The 20,094-nt window shown below is 39.5% G+C and overlaps 2 protein-coding genes and 1 non-coding gene across 3 annotated transcripts; 2 read left to right on the top strand and 1 right to left on the bottom strand.

Moving 5' to 3' along the window:
- Positions 1–713: 713 nt before the first annotated feature.
- LOC103455346 (probable methyltransferase PMT2) lies at positions 714–5,314 on the top strand. Its single transcript, XM_070812367.1, has 7 exons — positions 714–1,081; positions 2,405–3,038; positions 3,260–3,470; positions 3,625–3,913; positions 4,031–4,420; positions 4,619–4,696; positions 4,802–5,314. The coding sequence occupies exons 2-7, from the start codon at positions 2,412–2,414 to the stop codon at positions 5,034–5,036; spliced, it is 1,830 nt and encodes a 609-aa protein (XP_070668468.1). The 5' UTR covers positions 714–1,081; positions 2,405–2,411; the 3' UTR covers positions 5,037–5,314.
- An 8,007-nt stretch (positions 5,315–13,321) lies between these two features.
- Positions 13,322–14,627, top strand: LOC103424592 (protein PHYTOCHROME KINASE SUBSTRATE 3-like). Its single transcript, XM_008362683.3, has one exon. The coding sequence runs from the start codon at positions 13,512–13,514 to the stop codon at positions 14,544–14,546; it is 1,035 nt and encodes a 344-aa protein (XP_008360905.2). The 5' UTR covers positions 13,322–13,511; the 3' UTR covers positions 14,547–14,627.
- Positions 14,628–18,889: 4,262 nt separating this feature from the next.
- LOC114826699 (small nucleolar RNA Z103) lies at positions 18,890–18,992 on the bottom strand. The gene has a single exon (XR_003775755.2). It is a non-coding gene; the product is annotated as a small nucleolar RNA Z103 (small nucleolar RNA).
- Between the last annotated feature and the right edge of the window lie 1,102 nt (positions 18,993–20,094).

Raw genomic sequence — 20,094 nt, 5'->3', positions numbered from 1 at the left:
GTGCCGGCCTAAATGTCCCTAGTGGACTTGCTCTAATAAAAAAAAAGCCTAAATGTTTTAATGTGTTGGTAAAACCAGTACTCTGTATAGGCTTAGACTTGTTTTACCTTTTATTTGTATGATTTTTAATTAAAATTTACGAGAAAATTTTGTGCTCACTAAAATGATAACTTCATTTGAACGGACGCACACACTACTAAACTAAACACATTTATACCAAGATCACAACGTGAGTTTTCCTTCATCTCAATTCAAAGAGTCGTGTTTGGACGAACATATGACGTGGTTCTCTTACTAGACCCAAGATTTTCACCAAATTTACCTACTCATTCGGTACCTTTTCAAATTTGCCATGGCAAAGCAAAGCTATCATCTTTGGTCCAATTCTCTGTGCTATATTTAACCAATATGACGTCGTTGTCCTAAAACAACACATCATGTTTTTGAGATATTTTTCAATGTGACGGGAGCATAGGATAGTACATCATGTGTCATTATATAAATAATGAGATATGTATGTTAAAAATTAATAACTTAAAAAATAAAATTTTTCATCACTTAAATAAAAATACATGATATACCTCGTATTCAGGGAATAATGAAAATTTTCTCTATGTTTTCTTCTTGCCGCGGGTCCCAACTCCCAACCGATTGGGAACTAAAATGGCGGGATCTGATTGGGTGAAAGCATCATCAATCCTATGATGCCTTAAAAACATGCGATCTTAAAGTAAACAGTGTCCGTTGACACACAAAAAAAAAAAAAAAAGAGAAAAAAAACCAGAATCGGAACAGTTGTGTAAACACACAGAAGAACAAAGCATCATCGGCCTCATCGTACTTATCTTTCCAGTTAAACAACGTGAGAAGAACAACGGCAGAGCCGCTCGTGCCGCCTCCGAGATCAAATTCGTGTCAGAACCGCTACCCACGATTTCTGCCGCATTTTGTCGCATAAAGTTGTCGTCTTTTTTTCTCGATGTCTCCGTCTGTGTCGTGGGTTACGGGTTGCGGGAGGTGAAAGCTGCGTTCGATTTGATTGAACCCGAAAAAGATTCGTGCTTTTCGCTGCCTGAGATCCGTAAGAGCTCTCGATTCTTTTGATTTGGATATGAATTTTGGGTTTATTTATGCATGCTGCATTTTTCTCTGATTATTTTATTTTATGGGATTTAATTGATAATTTTATTAGTTTGTTTGAATCTCGTTTTGTTGTGGTGTGCTTTGTTCTTGATTTTTGGAGTTTCTGTAATTGGTAAATTGTTGGTTAATTTCGAGTTTATGAGACTGTGACTCTGTGACTAAGAAGAAAACGGAAATGGGGAACAACTGAAAATTGGAATTGCAATTCGATGCGATATATGATTCAATGATTTGTGTTTCGACCAATGTGTAATTTGGTTTGCGTCGAGTTGAGCCTCGGAGTTGTGCTGGTCTTTGCTGAGAGGTTGGTTTCGAGGTTCCAAAGAATGAAATTTTCGAAAACAACAACCAAGCCTTATCACACTAAGTGAGGTCCGCTCTATGAATCATAGAACGCCACTTCTTGGTTTTGAGAATAAAATTTTCGAAAATTTTGAACTAATTTGATTTGTTTTTCGCAGTATGCTCTTGAAATTCGTAATGCATGCTATTTTAGTGGCCATTGTTCGTCATTGACCGGCTTTTGTATTGATCACTGTTCCAAAAATCCTTGCCATTAATCTCTAGGCTGTTGAAGATTAAGAAAGGGGGCCTAGACCTGCTGAGGCGCCCGCCTATCCCGCCTAGACCCACCTAGGTTGCAAGCAGAAAATAGATAACTTTCATTTTGCATTTTATTTTTTTTCAATAAATTGTAAGAGACTTGTTGAATACTTAAATGAGCGCACATTATATGTTTATTCCCCATGTTTTCATTATGTTCCAATACTTCATAATATACGTGTCATTTTATTTTGTAGTTTATGATGAAATTATATATATTTTAAGTATAAACATATACTTATTTACATGAAATATAATGGATTTAGTTAAATCCGCCTAGTCCCCCTAGGCGCCTAGACCCCGGCCCCAGCTAGCCGTCCTACTAGTGCCTAGCGTCTTTTAGAACCTTGGTAATGATAAGTTTCCTTGTCTTTGTATCGGTGTATTTGTTTAATTCAAACTTTGAAATTTATGCTAAGAATTGGACTTTCTTTTTATGAGTAATTCAAATTGTATGGGAAAAGGACTTGGTGGGGATCATAGTCTACAACATAAGTGTACATCAACTCATCAAGGTAGTCAAGTAGTTGTGGAGTTTGGATAGAATATGGAACATACTTTCTCCATTTTTTTATACATGTAAGGATCTGCCCTATATTTCTTTTCATTTATTTGGAAAATGTCCTAATTGGTTTGGGGAATCGCAAAAAACATTCAGGCACATCATGGCGACAAAAGGGAACTCAGGAGATAACAGAAGTCGAAGCTCCATGTCAATTGTCGTTGTAGCTGGCCTGTGTTGTTTCTTTTACATATTGGGTGTGTGGCAGCGAAGTGGTTTTGGGAAGGGAGATAGCATAGCCATGGATATTACCAGTCATACAGACTGCAGTATTCTATCCAGTCTTGTAACCCATCATTCTGGGACTGATGGTTCTGAAGGAGTTGTCAAAGAGTTCAAATCATGCGGCAGTCGCTATATAGATTACACTCCCTGTCAAGATCAAATGCGAGCAATGACTTTCCCCCGAGAAAATATGAATTACAGGGAAAGACATTGTCCGCCTGAAGAAGAGAAGCTACATTGCCTTATTCCGGCACCCAAAGGATATGTGACTCCATTTCGATGGCCCCAAAGCCGTGACTATGTACCCTATGCCAATGCTCCCTATAAGAGCCTGACAGTTGAGAAGGCTGTTCAGAACTGGATTCAGTATGAGGGCAATGTGTTTAGGTTTCCAGGTGGTGGAACACAGTTTCCTCACGGAGCAGATGCATATATCAATGAACTTGCAGGTGTCATCCCAATGGACAATGGGATGGTTAGAACTGCATTGGACACTGGATGTGGGGTAATTTCAATTTCTTTTTTCGTTTTTCCACTCCTTTAAATGTCTTGGCTGTTAATTCTGCTATTCTCAAATACATCCGTACTAGTCCCTCGTTGGAACTTACAACCCAATTCTCAAACACGGAGCTTTCGTTGCAGATTGTCTTAGTATTTATATCTAGCCTATGCAACTTACTTTTTCTTCTATTTGATTTGTCCCCCATGTTGGTTCATACTTCATAGGTTGCCAGCTGGGGTGCCTACCTGTTTAAAAAGAATGTTATAGCAATGTCATTCGCACCAAGAGACTCTCATGAAGCACAAGTTCAATTTGCTCTGGAAAGAGGTGTTCCAGCAGTTATTGGCGTTCTCGGAACTATAAAGCTGCCTTACCCTTCTAGGGCCTTTGACATGGCTCACTGCTCTCGTTGCCTGATTCCGTGGGGTGAAAATGGTGATGCACATAAATTAGTCACTGATATTGTTTTTTATGAAATTTTAGTGATTTTCATTCCCCATTTTCTTTGTGGGAAAAGGCGAGCTTTTATTATAATTTTAGGTAAGGATATCATTTAGAACATGGAATCTTACTTGGACTTCTACTGCAGATGGAATGTACATGATGGAAGTTGATCGGGTTCTAAGACCTGGTGGTTACTGGGTGCTTTCGGGTCCTCCTATTAACTGGAGGAATAATTATGTAGCGTGGCAGCGCCCTAAAGAAGAACTTGAAGAAGAACAGAAGAAGATTGAAGAGGTTGCGAAACTTCTTAACTGGGAAAAGAAACATGAGAAGGGTGAAATTGCCATCTGGAGGAAACAAACAACTTCCGAGTATCGTCGTGACCAAGATCCCCAATCAAATATGTGTGAATCCAATAATGCCGATGATGTTTGGTATATCACTTCATTTGATCTACTGACTCATATACAATGTTGATTGAACATTTATTGGTTATCAGTTTAATTTTTTGCCATTTCCAAAGCAGCATTTAACCTTTTTCTGTTTCGTAGGTACAAGAAGATGGAGTTGTGTGTAACTCCTTTTCCCGAGACTTCTGATTTTAATGAGGATGCTGGTGGGCCATGGAAGCCATTCCCGGAGAGGCTTAATGCTTTACCTTCCAGAATATCTAGTGGTTTTGTCCCGGATGTATCTGCTGAGACATTCCAGGAGGACAATAAGGCATGGAAGAAACACGTAAATGCTTATAAGAGGACCAACAAGTTAATGAATACAGGAAGGTACCGCAACATTATGGACATGAATGCCGGTCTGGGAAGTTTTGCTGCTGCTCTCGACTCTCCTAAGTTGTGGGTTATGAATGTCATGCCTACAATAGCTGAGAAAGACACATTGGGAGTTATATTTGAACGCGGATTGATTGGCATTTATCATGATTGGTAATTCTCGAACATTTCTTTTCTGTTTGTTCTCTGCGACAATGATATTCGCAAACTGGACACTAAATATCCCGAGGATCAGGATGTAAAATAACATCTGTCTTGCTGCTTAAAACCCATCATTCATCCAGAGTCTTGCTTTGCCTTTCGTAGATTATGTTTTCTTGACATGCTATTAATCTTTATATCTTCCTCCAGGTGTGAAGCCTTCTCCACGTATCCAAGGACATATGATCTTATTCACGCAAATGGTGTTTTCAGCTTGTACAAGGATAAGTACGCCGCTTTTTTATCCTTCGTGTTAATATCGATTGCAAATGGTGTTTTTCCAATCAATCAAAGGCACTCGATTCTTTTTATACTAACATAAGGTCAATGCAGGTGCGATGCTGAAGACATTCTTTTGGAGATGGATCGCATTCTGCGGCCTGAGGGAGCAGTGATATTTCGTGATCACACGGATGTGCTAGTCAAGGTGAGCAAACTTGCGAGAGGAATGAGATGGAACACGAAAATGGTGGACCATGAAGACGGGCCTCTAGTTCCCGAAAAGGTATTGTTTGCGGTTAAACGGTACTGGGTTGCAGGTGAAGACAACTCTACAACCTCAGAGTGAATAAGAAACAGAAGGGGCGCGTTTCGTACAGCATTTTCTTGAGTTACCGTTTAGTTTATATATATATATATATATATATATATATATATATATATGTATATGTATATGTATATGTATTTACACTTACTTATAGTTGTAGATCGACCTGCTAGTGGATTAAATTAATGATTTAATTCAATTTTAAATGCTGCATAATGTGATGGTACTTTTTGGTGTGGAAGGTTGGAGGTTTTGCAAGCAAAACAACACTGCGTTTATAATGTTAACATTTATCGGGATATTGTTGTGACAGCACAAATGTGCAACAACAACAACAACAACAAAGCATTTTCCCATTAAGTGGGGTCGGCTATATGAATCCTAGAACATCATTGCGCACGGTTTTGTGTCATATCCTCCGTTAGATCCAAGTACTCTAAATCTTTTCTTAGGGTCTCTTCCAAAGTTTTCCTAGGTCTACCTCTACCCCTTCGGCCTTGAACCTCTATCCCGTAGTCCCATCTTCGAACCGGAGCGTCAGTAGGCCTTCTTTGTACATGTCCAAACCCATTTTGTGTACGTGTTGATGCTTCACCGCTCAACATTCTGTGTCATACAGCATCGCCGGCCTTATTGCCGTCCTATAAAATTTTCCCTTGAGCTTTATTGGCCTACGACGGTTACACAACACGCCGGAAGCACTCTTCCACTTCATCCATCCAGCTTGTATTCTATGGTTGAGATCTCCATCTAATTCTCCGTTCTTTTGCAAGATAGATCCTAGGTAGCGAAAACGGTCGTTCTTTGGTATTTCCTGATCTCCGATCCTCACCCCTAACTCATTTTGGCCTCCATTTGCAATGAACTTGCACTCCATATATTCTGTCTTTGATCGGCTTAGGCGAAGACCTTTAGATTCCAACACTTCTCTCCAAAAGTTAAGCTTCGCATTTACCCCTCCTGAGTTTCATCTATCAACACTATATCGTCTACGAAAAGCATACACCAAGGAATATCATCTTCAATATGTCCTGTTAACTCATCCATTACCAACACAAAAAGGTAAGGACTTAAGGATTGTTGATGCCCAAAATCAGTAAGGACTTTGGTACAACAGAGAGTATTAAGTTTGTGATCTTCGCTAGATTGCTCTGGTCATTAGTGTGGATAAGTATGTAAATGGATAGAGACAGGAAAGCAAACACAAGATGTACGTGGTTCACCCAGATTGGCTACGTCCACAGAGTAGAGGAGTTCTCATTAATTGTGAAGGGTTTACGCAAGTACATAGGTTCAAGCTCTCCTTTAGTGAGTATAAGTGAATGATTTAGTACAAATGACATAGGTGCAGGCTCTCGTCTTCACTTGCCTTAACTGTCTCATAGGTAGATGTGGCGTCTTCTCTGGAAGTACGTTTCCTCCATCCAGGGGTGGTATCTTTAACTGGTGGAGATGCACAAGGTAATGTATCAATTTCACTTGAAGCTTACTTGTAGTTTCAGGCTTGGTCAAGCGCGATACAAACCATGTAGTATGAGTCCCCCAAGTCGCCGAGCTTGGAAGAGCTGGCAGCATGAAGGATAAAGAGAAGAAAAGGAGAATAGATTATATGAGATACTTTTGCTTTTGAAGAAGTAACTTTCCACAAGCTTATTCTTGAACTGGGCTGGAGGATTTTCTGGTTTCCTCCAGAGTATAAGGCCGACTGAAGAATTTGAGGGTCAAAACACGTCCATCAAATCTAGAGTACGTTCGACCTTGCTGATATGGGATACTTTTGCTGTTGACAAAGTAGTGGATGTATCGGCACGTGTTCTATTATGCTTGTCTCCATATGCTTCCTTGTATCCTTCTCACTTTGCAATGCCAGGTAAGTAATCAGGTAAGGGGTTCCAGGCAGTCAGTTCCTGACTGGAAGCTTGATTCCAAGTGCTGACTGATTGCTCTCTTTCTCCTTGTCTTGCAGGTAAGAACAAGGCCAAAGGAAAAGACAGGGAAAAAGCATGATATGGGATACTCTTACTTTTAACCCTGATGATATGAGATATTCTTGCTCTGGTGTAGCTTGTTTGCAGAGGTATTATCGGGGGGAAAGAAAGTTGAGTATTTCGAGAGGCTTTGTTGGGAGTGCCCTCTCAGATATGAGAAATGGTTGAGCATTTTTGCAGGTCTGCCTGTCCGTTGAGGATGGAGGTCGACATATATAGGAGTTTCCCTAACAACAAGTAGTAATGCTATTCCTTTACCCTGCTTGGTCATAGCACGGTAGTGGAAGCTGTCGGCTTCACGTGTGTTAGAGCACTTTGAAAAAGTGGTCTGTGGTATCTGGAAAGCTGATGTTGCGTGTGAAGATTACAGACAAGCTTTATCCAAGGAGATCTGGCTCTCGAAGTTGAGAAAGCGGTGCCTCTTCGGTTTTCGTACAAACAATCCTGTCGGAGATATGGCTCTCGAGATTCGGAAAACGGTGCCTCTTCGATTTTTGAGAGAGCAATCCTGCTGGGAGTCTAGCTCTCGAGATTCGGAGAGCGGTGTCTCTTCGATTTTTGAGAAAGTAATCATGTTGGGAGTCTGGCTCTCGAGATTCGGAGGACGGTGCCTCTTCGATTTTGGAGCAAGCAATCTTGTTGGGAGTGTTTTCTCGAATGTAAGTAAAGGTTGGGCATGTTTGCTAGTCTACCTTGCCACAGAGCACAGAGGTTGACACACAAGGACTTTCCAATTATCCAGCAGCGGTGCTGTTCCTTTACCCTTGTAGGTAATAATATGGTAGTTAGACCTTCAAAATTTATGTATCTAAACTTTGTTAGTGCTGTTTCTTTGCTATTCTTTTACCCTTCTTGGTCATATCGATGTAGTGGGAGCTGCAAGCTTCACGTGTCTAAACTTTGTCAGAGATCTTTGGCAAAGTTATCTATGGTACCCATGAGCTGATGGTGCGTGTGGAAAGTGGATGATTGAACAGTAAGATTCACGTGCTTTCTACTTCACCAGAAATCTTCAACAGAATGCCTGTAATTTCAGCAAAGCTGAGTGTGCATGTGACAGGTGCTGACAAGGCTGAAAAAAACAAGTGCCTCTTCGATTTCTAAGATCGGCCCTCGTGGTCTCTGAGCAGCCCAGCTTTTGAGAAAGCAAGCGCCTCTTCGATTTCTGAGATCGGCCTTCGTGGTCTTTGAGCGGCCCAGCTTTTGAGAAAGCAAACGCTTCTTCGATTTCTGAGATCGGCCCTCGTGGTCTCTGAGCAGCCCAGCTTTTGAGAAAGTAAACGCCTCTTCGATTTCTGGGCAGGCGCCTCTTCGATTTCTGAAGCTCTGTCGAGTGCAGATTTTTATAGAGGCTGGCATTAAGTTCCAAAGCACACTTGAATTTTCACCAGTAGAAGCTCCCTTCTTGCACTTCTAAGATCTTGATTTGTCCGACCTCTTCTCTCTTCAACACATTTGAAAATGTCTGGCCCCTCCGACAGTCGTTTTGACTTGAACCTCGTTGAAGAGGCAGCCACGCCTTCTCCAGACAACATATGGCGCCCATCCTTCTTATCCCCTACTGGTCCGCTTACCGTTGGGGATTCTGTGATGAAGAATGATATGACTGCTGCGGTGGTGGCTAGGAACCTTCTCACTCCCAAAGATAACATACTACTTTCCAAACGGTCTGATGAGTTGGCTGTTAAGGATTCTCTGGCTCTAAGTGTTCAGTGTGCAGGTTCTGTGTCTAATATGGCCCAACGCCTATTTGCTCGAACCCGCCAAGTTGAATCATTAGTGGCTGAAGTGATGAGTCTCAAACAAGATATTAGTGGGCTCAAGCATGAGAATAAACAGTTGCACTGGCTCGCACATGACTATGCTACAAACATGAAGAGGAAGCTTGACCAGATGAAGGAATCTGATGGTCAGGTTTTACTTGATCATCAGAGATTTGTGGGTTTGTTCCAAAGGCATTTATTGCCTTCGTCTTCTGGGGCTGTACCGCGTACTGAAGCTCCAAATGATCAACCTTCGATGCCTCCTCCTTCTAGGGTTCTGTCCAGTATTGAGGCTCCGAATGATCCCCCTCTGGTGCCTTCTCTTTCTGGGGCTCTACCGACTGCTGAGACTTCTCCTAAGCAACCTTTGTGAAGGCTCCCTCTTGTTTGTTTATTTTGACTCATGTATATGTACATATTTGTAACTTATCGGAGATATCAATAAATAAGTTTTGCTTCATTTCAACGTATTGTGTTAAATACATCAAAGCCTTCTTCACTGAGTAGGGTCGGCTATATGAATCTTAGAACGCCATTGTGCTCGGTCCTGTGTCATGTCCTCCGTTAGATCCAAATACTCTAAGTCTTTTCTTAGAGTCTCTTCCAAAGTTTTCCTAGGTCTTCCTCTACCCCTCCGACCCTGAACCTCTGTCCCGTAGTCGCATCTTCTAACCGGAGGGTCAGTAGGACTTCTTTGCACATGTCCAAACCACCGTAACCGATTTTCTCTCAATTTTCCTACAATTTCGGCTACTCCTACTTTACCTCGGATATCCTCATTCCTAATCTTATCCTTTCTCGTGTGCCCACACATCCAACGAAGCATCCTCATCTCCGCTACACCCATTTTGTGTACGTGTTGATGCTTCACCGCCCAACATTCTGTGCCATACAGCATCGCCGGCCTTATTGCTGTCCTATAAAATTTTCCCTTGAGTTTCAGTGGCATACGGCGGTCACACAACACGCCGGATGCACTCTTCCACTTCATCCATCCAGCTTGTATTCTATGGTTGAGATCTCCATCTAATTCTCCGTTCTTTTGCAAGATAGATCCTAAGTAGCGAAAACGATCGCTCTTTGGTATTTCCTGATCTCCGATCCTCACCCCTAACTCATTTTGGCCTCCATTTGCACTGAACTTGCACTTCATATATTCTGTCTTTGATCGGCTTAGGCGAAGATCTTTAGATTCCAACACTTCTCTCCAAAGGTTAAACTTCGCATTTACCCCTTCCTGAGTTTCATCTATCAACACTATATCGTCTGCGAAAAGCATACACCAAGGAATATCATCTTAAATATGTCATGTTAACTCATTCATTACCAACGCAAAAAGGTAAGGACTTAAGGATGAGCCTTGATGTAATCCTACAGTTATGAGGAAGCTTTCGGTTTGTCCTTCATGAGTTCTTACGGCAGTCTTTGCTCCTTCATACATATCCTTTATAGCTTGGATATATGCTACTCGTACTCCTTTCTTCTCTAAAATCCTCCAAAGAATGTCTCTTGGGACCCTATCATACGCTTTTTCCAAATCTATAAAGACCATGTGTAAATCTTTTTTCCCATCTCTATATCTTTCCATCAATCTTCGTAAGAGATAGATTGCCTCCATGGTTGAGCGCCCTGGCATGAACCCGAATTGGTTGTCCGAAACCCGTGTCTCTTGCCTCAATCTATGCTCAATGACTCTCTCCCATAGCTTCATTGTATGGCTCATTAGCTTAATACCCCTATAGTTCATGCAATTTTGTACGTTGCCCTTATTCTTGTAGATAGGCACCAAAGTGCTCTTTCGCCACTCAGTTGACATCTTCTTCGTTTTCAAAATCCTATTGAAAAGGTCAGTGAGCCATGCTATACCTGTCTCTCCCAAGACTTTCCACACTTTGATCGGTATATCGTCTGGGCCCATTGCTTTTCTATGCTTCATCTTCTTCAAAGCTACAACCACTTCTTCCTTCCTAATTCGACGATAAAATGAGTAGTTTCTACACTCTTCTGAGTTACTCAACTCCCCTAAAGAAGTACTCCTTTCATGTCCTTCATTGAAAAGATTATGAAAATAACCTCTCCATATGTCTTTGACCGCATTCTCTGTAGCAAGAACCTTTCCATCCTCATCCTTGATGCACCTCACTTGGTTTAGGTCCCTTGTCTTCTTTTCCCTTACTCTAGCTAGTTTATAGATATCTAACTCTCCTTCTTTGGTATCTAGTCGCTTATACATGTCGTCATAAGCCGCTAACTTAGCTTCTCTGACAGCTTTCTTCGCCTTTTACTTCGCTCTTCTATACCTTTCACCATTTTCATCGGTCATGTCCTTGTATAAGGCTTTACAACATTCCTTCTTAGCCTTCACCTTTGTTTGTACCTCCTCATTCCACCACCAAGATTCCTTTTGGTGTGGGGCAAAGCCCTTGGACTCTCCTAATACCTCTTTTGCTACTTTTCGGATACAACTAGCCATGGAATCCTACATTTGGCTAGCTTCCCCCTCTCTATCCCACTCACACTGGGTGATTACTTTCTCTTTGAAAATGACTTGTTTTTCTCCTTTTAGATTCCATCATCTAGTCCTTGGGCACTTCCAAGTCTTGTTCTTTTTTCTCACTCTTTTGATATGTACATCCATCACCAACAAGCGATGTTGATTTGCCAAGCTCTCTCCCGGTATAACTTTGCAATCCTTACAAGTTATACGATCCTCTTTCCTCATTAGAAGAAAATCTATTTGATTTTTTTGACGACCCACTCTTGTAGGTGATCACATGTTCTTCTCTCTTCTTAAAGAAGGTGTTGGCTAAGAAGAGATCATATGTCATTGCAAAATCCAAGATAGCTTCCCCATCCTCGTTTCTCTCCCCAAAACCATGGCCACCATGAAAACCTCTATAGTTGCATGTCTCCCTGCCCACGTGTCCATTTAAATCTCCTCCTATAAATAACTTCTCCGTCTGGGCAATTCCTTGCACCAAGTCTCCAAGGTCTTCCCAAAATTTCTCCTTTGAACTCGTATCCAACCCTACTTGAGGTGCGTACGCACTAATGACATTGATGAGTTCTTGTCCTATTACAATCTTGATTGCCATGATTCTATCTCCTACCCTTTTGACATCTACAACATCTTGTGTCAAGGTCTTATCCACGATGATGCCAACACCGTTTCTCGTTCTACTTGTGCCCGAATACCAAAGTTTAAACCCTGAGTTTTCTATATCCTTTGCCTTAAGACCAACCCACTTAGTTTCTTGTAGGCACATAATATTTATCCTTCTCCTCACCATAACTTCCACTACTTCCATAGATTTTCCCGCTAAGGTTCCTATATTCCACGTTCCTAAACGCATTCTACTCTCTTGAACTCTACCCTTCTGTCCTAGCTTCGTCACCCTCCCCCGTCCAATAGGATCAAAGTACTTCTTTTGTGTGTCCTGTGTAAAGTTGATAGGAGCATATGCTCCCAAACAACTTTGAGTGGAGTCGTTCGAAAAGAAGTTTCTATGTCCCCCTTGCTCATTTAACACCGCATCCGGGTGCCGATGGAGATACAGCGACCCTTGCTTACTTATCACTGTGCTCGGGCCACACAGCGCGCCACTTACGGGTGACGCCCTAGCTTTAGCGCGATTTCGTTCTGAATTCATTTTCATAAGGATTCGACGTAACTGTGGAGTGCCGGCTGTCGACTACCTGATGCCCTCCCCCTTCTCCTTTACCTGGGCTTGGGACCGGCAATGTAAGATAAACTTACACGGGCGGAGTTGACAGCACAAATGTGCGTTTTAACATTTTCATATGGCCAGTCAACTTGGGATCCTAACACCAGTGTTCTAAAAATCGGTCTAGTGGAGTGCTCGGTGGTTACCAGCCATTTTGATTGATGCTTAATCGTGAAGAAAAGCAGACAGTGCATTCAGTGGCATCTAAATGGCCGCCTGGGAAGGCTAGTAGGGCAAGGCGGATGGACGCTTTGGCAAGGTGCATGCCCTTTCCTTCACCAGATCGGCAATTGCCACTTACAAATTAGGCAAGATAACTGCGGTGACGGGTAAAGTAAAGTTGCAGAAGGCAGATAGGGTTCTTATGCGAGAAAGAAGAAGCAATTTTTTTTCAAGTTGGAGAAATTACATTGCTTTATCTGAAGGGGAAATTGTAACGATAGTCCCTCAACTTTAACTCAATTGGAGCAATGATCCCTCAACTCATCAAAATATGTAGCTATGGTCATTTTCGTTAACACCGTTAATAGTTCCATTAAATTCAATCACGTGCGTGGCACGTGAGAATGTTTGTAAGGATAAATAAGGAAACAAATTGTTTCCCAATGTTTGAAATCGATCCCACGCAAAACCCATTCCCAGTTGAAACTTCCTCCAAGCAGCTCACTTGGCCACCCGATTACCACCAATCAATTTTTAGAATACTGCCTAAGACAACAGCATCTCCGTTGCATGGAAGTCCTTCTCTCGTTTATTAATTAGTGACAAAATGAAAAGTACAAGGCACTTAATGTGATGAGGGAAAGAGGTTGTGGAATGGTTGCAATTAAGCCCTAAGAACGTAGGACCCTCCCACAAGCCTACTTAATAGAAACTGGTTCTCAGGAAGCGTAGTCAATCTCCCAAGCCTCCAAAAGCTCCCTGTCTTTCCAAAGCAGCAAAGCTGCTTTTTCTAGCTTTGTGCTTTCTCCCTTTGTTAAATTTTAACCATACCCTGAGAATCAAGCCTTGGAAGAAGCCATGGAAGGAGACGCCAAGACCGGGATTCATACCCGGGACGCTTCGTTTTCTTCTTACCTCAACAGAGCAGAAGGTAACTTTGTGCTCAAGCTTGCAGGATCAGTTCAGACTCCGAATCCCCCTCCTGCCAAGAAGATTGAGGAGGGTGAAATCAGTGTCTTTGGCGCGGAGAAATATTTCAACATGATGCTGGAAGATGACGGTCCACGAATTGTGGACTATGACACAAGCAAACTTGGGCAGAAGAAGGAAGAAAATAGAGGTGGTCAGAAGCACAAGCAACCAAAGAGCAGGCCAGGCACTCCGAGTACTTGTTCTGAAGCGAGTTGGAACAGCCAAAGCGGCTTGTTACCTTCGCTGAGAACCCCGTCTCAGAGCAAGAAGAAAAAGAGAAATGGAAAGGTCAATATCTTTTCGGGTTTTAGCTGCAATGGATCTTGTTCAGATAAGAAATCCATTTATATTCATGAGATGAATGCCGGGCATGGAGGTCGCGGAAATAAAGATTTTAGGAAGCAAAATGTTGGGAATATTGATCACAATCCCGTTAAGCAGCCGCAGCCAAGATTTAAGGCGAGGGATGAGGTTTACTACTCTAGCTTTGAAAGATCAAACAAGGAAGAGCATTTTGCATTCGCAAATTTGAATTCCGGTGCAAAGAAATTGGCTGCTAAATCACAGTTGGAAGAGAAGAAAATGAAAGACGAAGATCCACGAAAATCACTGGAGGTGTTTGGATCCCAAAGTATGAAGGGAGACAATGTAGCAATAAATTTAGAGAGGAGATTGTCCATGCTAAAGTGGGATGCCATTCCGAAAGCTCCAATGATGAATGAAGATGCGGAGAGTGATGCGAGTTCGGATTTGTTCGAGATAGAGAGCCTATCGGGGAATGGGATACCTATGGCATCCGCCACCAGGGATGACTCAAGTGAGACCGGAATGGAGAAAATGGCTGTAAAAGGTCGAACACCGGCTCCAGCAACGACTGGCAAGGCAGTAGGAGTTGCTCAAAGGTTGGAACCTTCAATGTAAGTAGGGAAAGTTACCATCTAAAACTGTTAAAAATGCAACTTTAAATTGTTTAAAGTTCGAGATGATCACTTTCTGATTTTATCTTGTTCATGTATTTCATTTCTAGTAGTTGATTACATGAACTCAATTTAGACCATAAAAACGATACGTTCGAATGAAGAATCAAACCTTACCAATAGGTCAAATTTACAGTCTCACTGTTGCCTTTGAAGAATGTGAAGTCTCACGTTGGAAACTTGACAAACTAAAATACAACATATAATTTCACGCCTAGTGAACTGCGCATACGATAAAGTGGGAACAACATCAGTGTTGATTGGTCAAGATAACAACATTTTCTTAAAAATATCCTTAGGTCATTCAAAGCCAAAACACCCCAAAAACATTGAGAGCAGAGATTCCACACTTCCGGGGCCATTTTCCAACCAATTTCCCCACCTTTTTAGTTGTGGTTTATCTTGTTTTCTTGATTTGCAAGTGGCCGGCCATTCATGTTTTGGAGCTTTTTTAACGACTATTAACAGAAGCTGCTTTTTAAACGACTTTAACAGCAGCTGCTTTGGCATGTAGTCGGCAAATCTATATCTCAAATAAGAAACGAAATGGCCCTACAAATGGAGGTCATGCTTCAGAAAGTGCTAGCACTCATTCGTCGGGGTTGCCCTAAAACTTTCTTTGCAGACCGACATGGGCACATGATTGAGAGAAAAATCACAACTTACAACAGTTAGATAAAAAGCTTCTGTCTTGTCAACAAGTCAGCCGTAACCGAAGCTACTTACAGCTAAATAACTTGTTAGACTCATCTTGAGTTGTGGATTATTTTGAGAACCGAATTAATTGAAAGTCTCCAAGTTATTTGACTTTCATCGTAATTTATATTTGATTGACAAAAATCATGGAACCAAGATACTCTAGCTAACTATTTGGAACCTTAATTCAGTAAGATATATTGTACATTCCTTGGTGGGACAACATTTAAGTTCAATTGTAGTTTGGTTTATCTCTTTATTAACATAATAGGCGATTTAATTTAGAGGAACCATAACCACTATATTAAGAGTATCACTGCTCTCATAATACATGCGTTCCATTTTGAGCAAACTTTATTTTTGCTAGAACACGTTTGGTTGCTGAGAGTATAAGACTTGTTTGTCATCTAGAAAAGATATTTCAACCATATTACACATATAAGTTTATTTCTATTTCATGTTGATTTGGTTTATTGCATCGTGATCCTAACGTCTTGTTATTGTTGTACTTTTCAGAATATATCTTACATAACTCCTTACATGTAACGAGTTGAGTATCTTCAATTGATCATCGCACATTTTTATTTTCTTATGATTTAGATATGATTGATGAGAAGGATGAACGGTTAAGGAATATCAACATAATGACCCGTCCAACACATGATATATGATATTAGCAAGTTGGGTGGAAACATTCAATTCTGTAACTATCTTGCAACTATAGGTGGATCCCATGCTCTCTTATTTCCCCTTCATGTAATAGAAACTAGGGTTGACAAGTAAAATACTTCATCAACAAGATTTTTGTCTGCTAACGAGAGTAGGAATTTCGCATCGGGGAGTTAAAGCCTTACAAAATAGTTATATGATCTTAAGTCTCCCTACATATGTAAGGCGTGTAGTTTAATTTAAGCAGTTAAGAGCATTTACTTGTCTATCCACACATTATCAATATTAAAAAAAATCCTATTGATTGCATTTTAGAAAGCTCGAATGGTAAAATCTGTGTGACTCCATAATGAAAGGGGCAAACTCATATTCTTGGTATGTGAATCTACGTCAAGTGTGCATTTTATTTTTTCATTGAGACTAAACCTAAACTTGTGCTTGAGAGATAGTTGTCCATACAATAATTTTAAGGATTATCGAGATTCGAGAACTTCGATTTCAAACCCCATTTCAAACATGATAAGTTGTGGATTTGAATGCTCACATTCTGACATGATATCAAACGCGATATTGACACATCCCATACATTCTAACATTCTAACAATCTTATCTTAAGGCGTGTAGTTTAATTTAAGTAGTTAAGAGCATTTACCTGTCTATCCATCCAAGCATTGTCAATATTAAAAAAAAAAATCCTATTGATTGCATTTCAAAAAGCTTGAATGGTAAAATCCATGTGTGACTCCATAATGAAAGGGGCAATCTCATATTATTGGTATGTGAATCTATGTCAAGTGACCGTTTTATTTTTTCATTGAGACCGAACCTAAACTTGTGCTTGAGAAATAGTTGTCCATACAATAATTTTAAGGATTATCGAGATTCGAGAACTTTGATTTCAAACCCCATTTCAAACATGATAAGTTTTGGATTTAAATGCTTACATTCTGACATGATATCAAACGTCATATTGACACGTCCCACACATTCTAACAATCTTATCTTAAAGGAAGGAATAAATATTTATTAGATGATACACCAGCAAAATGACATTAGGGATTGAGAGGGAAATATGGACCCAAATTTAAGAATTTTGCTGTTCATTCATTCAATGGTGCAGCTTCCTAGTAGTAGTAGAAAGAATTAATGTCAAAAATTGCAGCTTCTGAAAACTTGGTTCATATGCTTGATGTGGAAGTTCTTGGATATTATTATGTCATGAATTAATGACAAAAAACATATGTTCTGTGCTATAAACTTTACTTAAAAAGTTAATAATTCTCACAACGGTGCACAATGTTACTAATTCACGTCTTATATTATGATTTACGAGGTCTAAACGATGGTATCTACTAATTGTTATGGAAGGAGGCACAGCCACAAAAACAGAGAGTCTCTCAAGCTAATTAAACAATATATGTTCAGTGTTTTGAGACCATCAAGAAGCGTAGGAAACTTCCATCTTTACATATTTTCTGGGACGAAACAGATCTGATTGAACAACGGACAACTGTGGTGAAAGAGATGCATATTTGATATTCGTCATCAAAAAATTGGTAGCCTTGATCAAGTTTGTTTTCCTGAAATGCAAACAAAATGAGAAATCACATTTGGAAGTGATTGTTGCACCTTTTTCTCTTACGGCACATCATACATGGAGAGTGAATTTCATATTAAAGAATTATTAAAGTACTGTGAATGCGCTTATTGTTTGAAAAAATTTGTCCTCAAAAAATGTTTTTAATATTATTTTCTTACAAGAGGTCCTTTCGCATACAAAAAATAGCAATATACTATGAATTAAAAAAAACAAAAATCTTCTTGACCCCACTAAAAAAACAAATTTCCTACATCCCGACCCCATGTTGAAATAAGGACAATTGGTTTTGTTTATAGGTTTGGCAAGTGTGGTAATTGGGTTGGGGCCGGCGCGTGTCCGGAGGTTTTTTCTAGGGAATTTGAATGATTTCTTGTTCGTTAACTTGAATTTTAATTGTAATATTTTTATTTTCTGGGAATTATGCATTGGTAATGGTAGCAGGCTTGGTTAGTTTCTAGGGGTAATTTTGAAAAAATATATCTGTAGGGCCTGGTGTATGAATAGTTTTGTCCTAATGATTAAATTAAGTTTTTTTGGTTAAATAATAGTTTAGGTTGATTTTTTATTAAATTATAGTTAGCCCAAATCCTTTTTATTAAAGTTCCCAAGATTTTATCATTAACGTTTGTAAGTGCTAAGAGGGCAAAATGGGAATTAGAGTAAAATGTGAGGGCAAATTTGGGATAGCCCTATTCAAGTAACAGTGTTTTAGTTGAAAATGAGTTTTAGATTATACTAGTAATAGAACCCGCGCGATGCTGCGGGTTTTAAAAGTTTATAAAACATGTATAAAGTTCTATTCCAATAATAGAAAATGATAGTAGGCAAGAGAAGCAAGGGGCTAGCTGTATAACAAAGCTTCAGTAATGCATATTTGAATGAGAAAAAAAGTGAGAGATGTTAAAAGAAATAAGATAAAATTGGTAGAATGATAAATTAAAAAAGCAAGTTGAAAGGTGTATAGAAATGATTTCATCAAATGTCAAAGAAAGGACTGCTAATTGCTAAGAGATGCAAGTAACACAAAAACAGTTACTCTTGAGCTTACAATTATGATTGTTGTTTGAGCAAGATCATTGAGCTCAATCTGCTCCCTTTATCTGTCTCTTACATGCTCCAGCGAAAAACACAGAAAGAAAAAAGAAGAAGAATATACGTGTTTTGTTCTCTTCTCATTTCCTCCTAAAGATAGTCACAATGGATATCATTGACAATGATAGTATATTATTGTTTCTTTAGTCAAATGTAATCTAATACTGTCAATTGGTAGTTAGTTCTATAACATTGTTTTTGGAAAAACGACAAAAGAATGTTGTAGAAAGATGGATCAGATACATTTGGTTTGGTATCTCTATGTAATATAGAGATATAATTTGCTGAGTTGTTTCAACTTGTATGATTTGGACAAATAATCATCACTTCCATCTTTTCTCTTCAGAGGAATCGACTGTTACCAATTTGTAGATAAAGATTTTCTTATTTTATTTGGTATAAATACATGGCCAATGAAGTTGATTGTTCACTGAGGAGTTTATGGACATCTAAAAGTATAAATAGAGATGCTCCCACCAAAAGATATACTCTCTCTACATGTTTTAACCAAGCCAAAAAACATCTTAGAGGTAGGAGAATTTTTAAATCTAACCAATAAGTAATGAAAGTGATTTATATATAGATTTAACAATTTCTTTATTGGCAAGGTATGTGGAGAGGGTATATCTTTAGTGGGGATATCAAGATTGATACTCTTGGATGTCCAACTAAACCGATGGGTGATCAGCCAGGTAGTTGGTCATGTGTTTAGACCAAATAAAAGGAAGATAGTTCTTATCTACATTGGTAACAGGTGATTCCCCTGAAGAAAAATGTTAGTAAACATTGAATTTAAATGTAAAATGTTAGCAAACGATCTGAAAAACAAACGCATCAAACATGCGAAACTCACCTGGAAGCGCCAGATTATATGGGTCTCAGCCAAGTTCGAAGCGAATCCAAAATGGGCAAAAAATTTCTGAAATAAAAAACCAAAGCACATGAGATGCTAACAAAAATCATCCAAAAAAACATGGAAAATGAAAACCTTGTGCGGTAACAAACATGTAGAACTCACTTGGAAAATTTAGAAAAAAATTGTATTGTAAATGTTGGAAAAAGGGAATGAGAATGTTATATTTGACCGGATTCATAATGGTCTTGTAAGGGGAGTTAGTATCATCAAATATCATTTGATAATTTAAAAAGTGAAATAGTTTAGAACATTGAAAGCTTGAAAATAAAAAGGAATTAATCTAACTTGAATAAATAGGAATCAACATTCACAGATAGGAAAAGATTGAGTTTTTACCTGCTAGTCTAGCCATAGTAACGAAGACTACAACTCTTATTCAAAGATCAATTCCTGTTTCAATAGAAAACTGTATGTTAAAACAAATTTATTCAATTAGAATGAAGCTAATGAGATTAAAGCCAAAATTTAAAACTAAGGGTGAAAATGGATTTGACAGCTAAAAAAATTGATGATAGGATA

This window comes from Malus domestica, chromosome 14 (genome assembly GCF_042453785.1).
Source record: "Malus domestica chromosome 14, GDT2T_hap1".
Lineage (NCBI taxonomy): Eukaryota > Viridiplantae > Streptophyta > Magnoliopsida > Rosales > Rosaceae > Malus > Malus domestica.
This window is presented reverse-complemented; position numbering and strand designations above follow the sequence as displayed.

Bases quoted from the DNA above. Each gene is read 5' to 3' on its own strand.
- LOC103455346 (XM_070812367.1), top strand. From the start codon at position 2,412: ATGGCGACAAAAGGGAACTCAGGAGATAACAGAAGTCGAAGCTCCATG. The intron at 3,471-3,624 runs GTGATGCACATA...CTTCTACTGCAG, and splicing joins GATTCCGTGGGGTGAAAATG to ATGGAATGTACATGATGGAA. The intron at 4,421-4,618 runs GTAATTCTCGAA...ATCTTCCTCCAG, and splicing joins ATTGGCATTTATCATGATTG to GTGTGAAGCCTTCTCCACGT.
- LOC103424592 (XM_008362683.3), top strand. From the start codon at position 13,512: ATGGAAGGAGACGCCAAGACCGGGATTCATACCCGGGACGCTTCGTTT.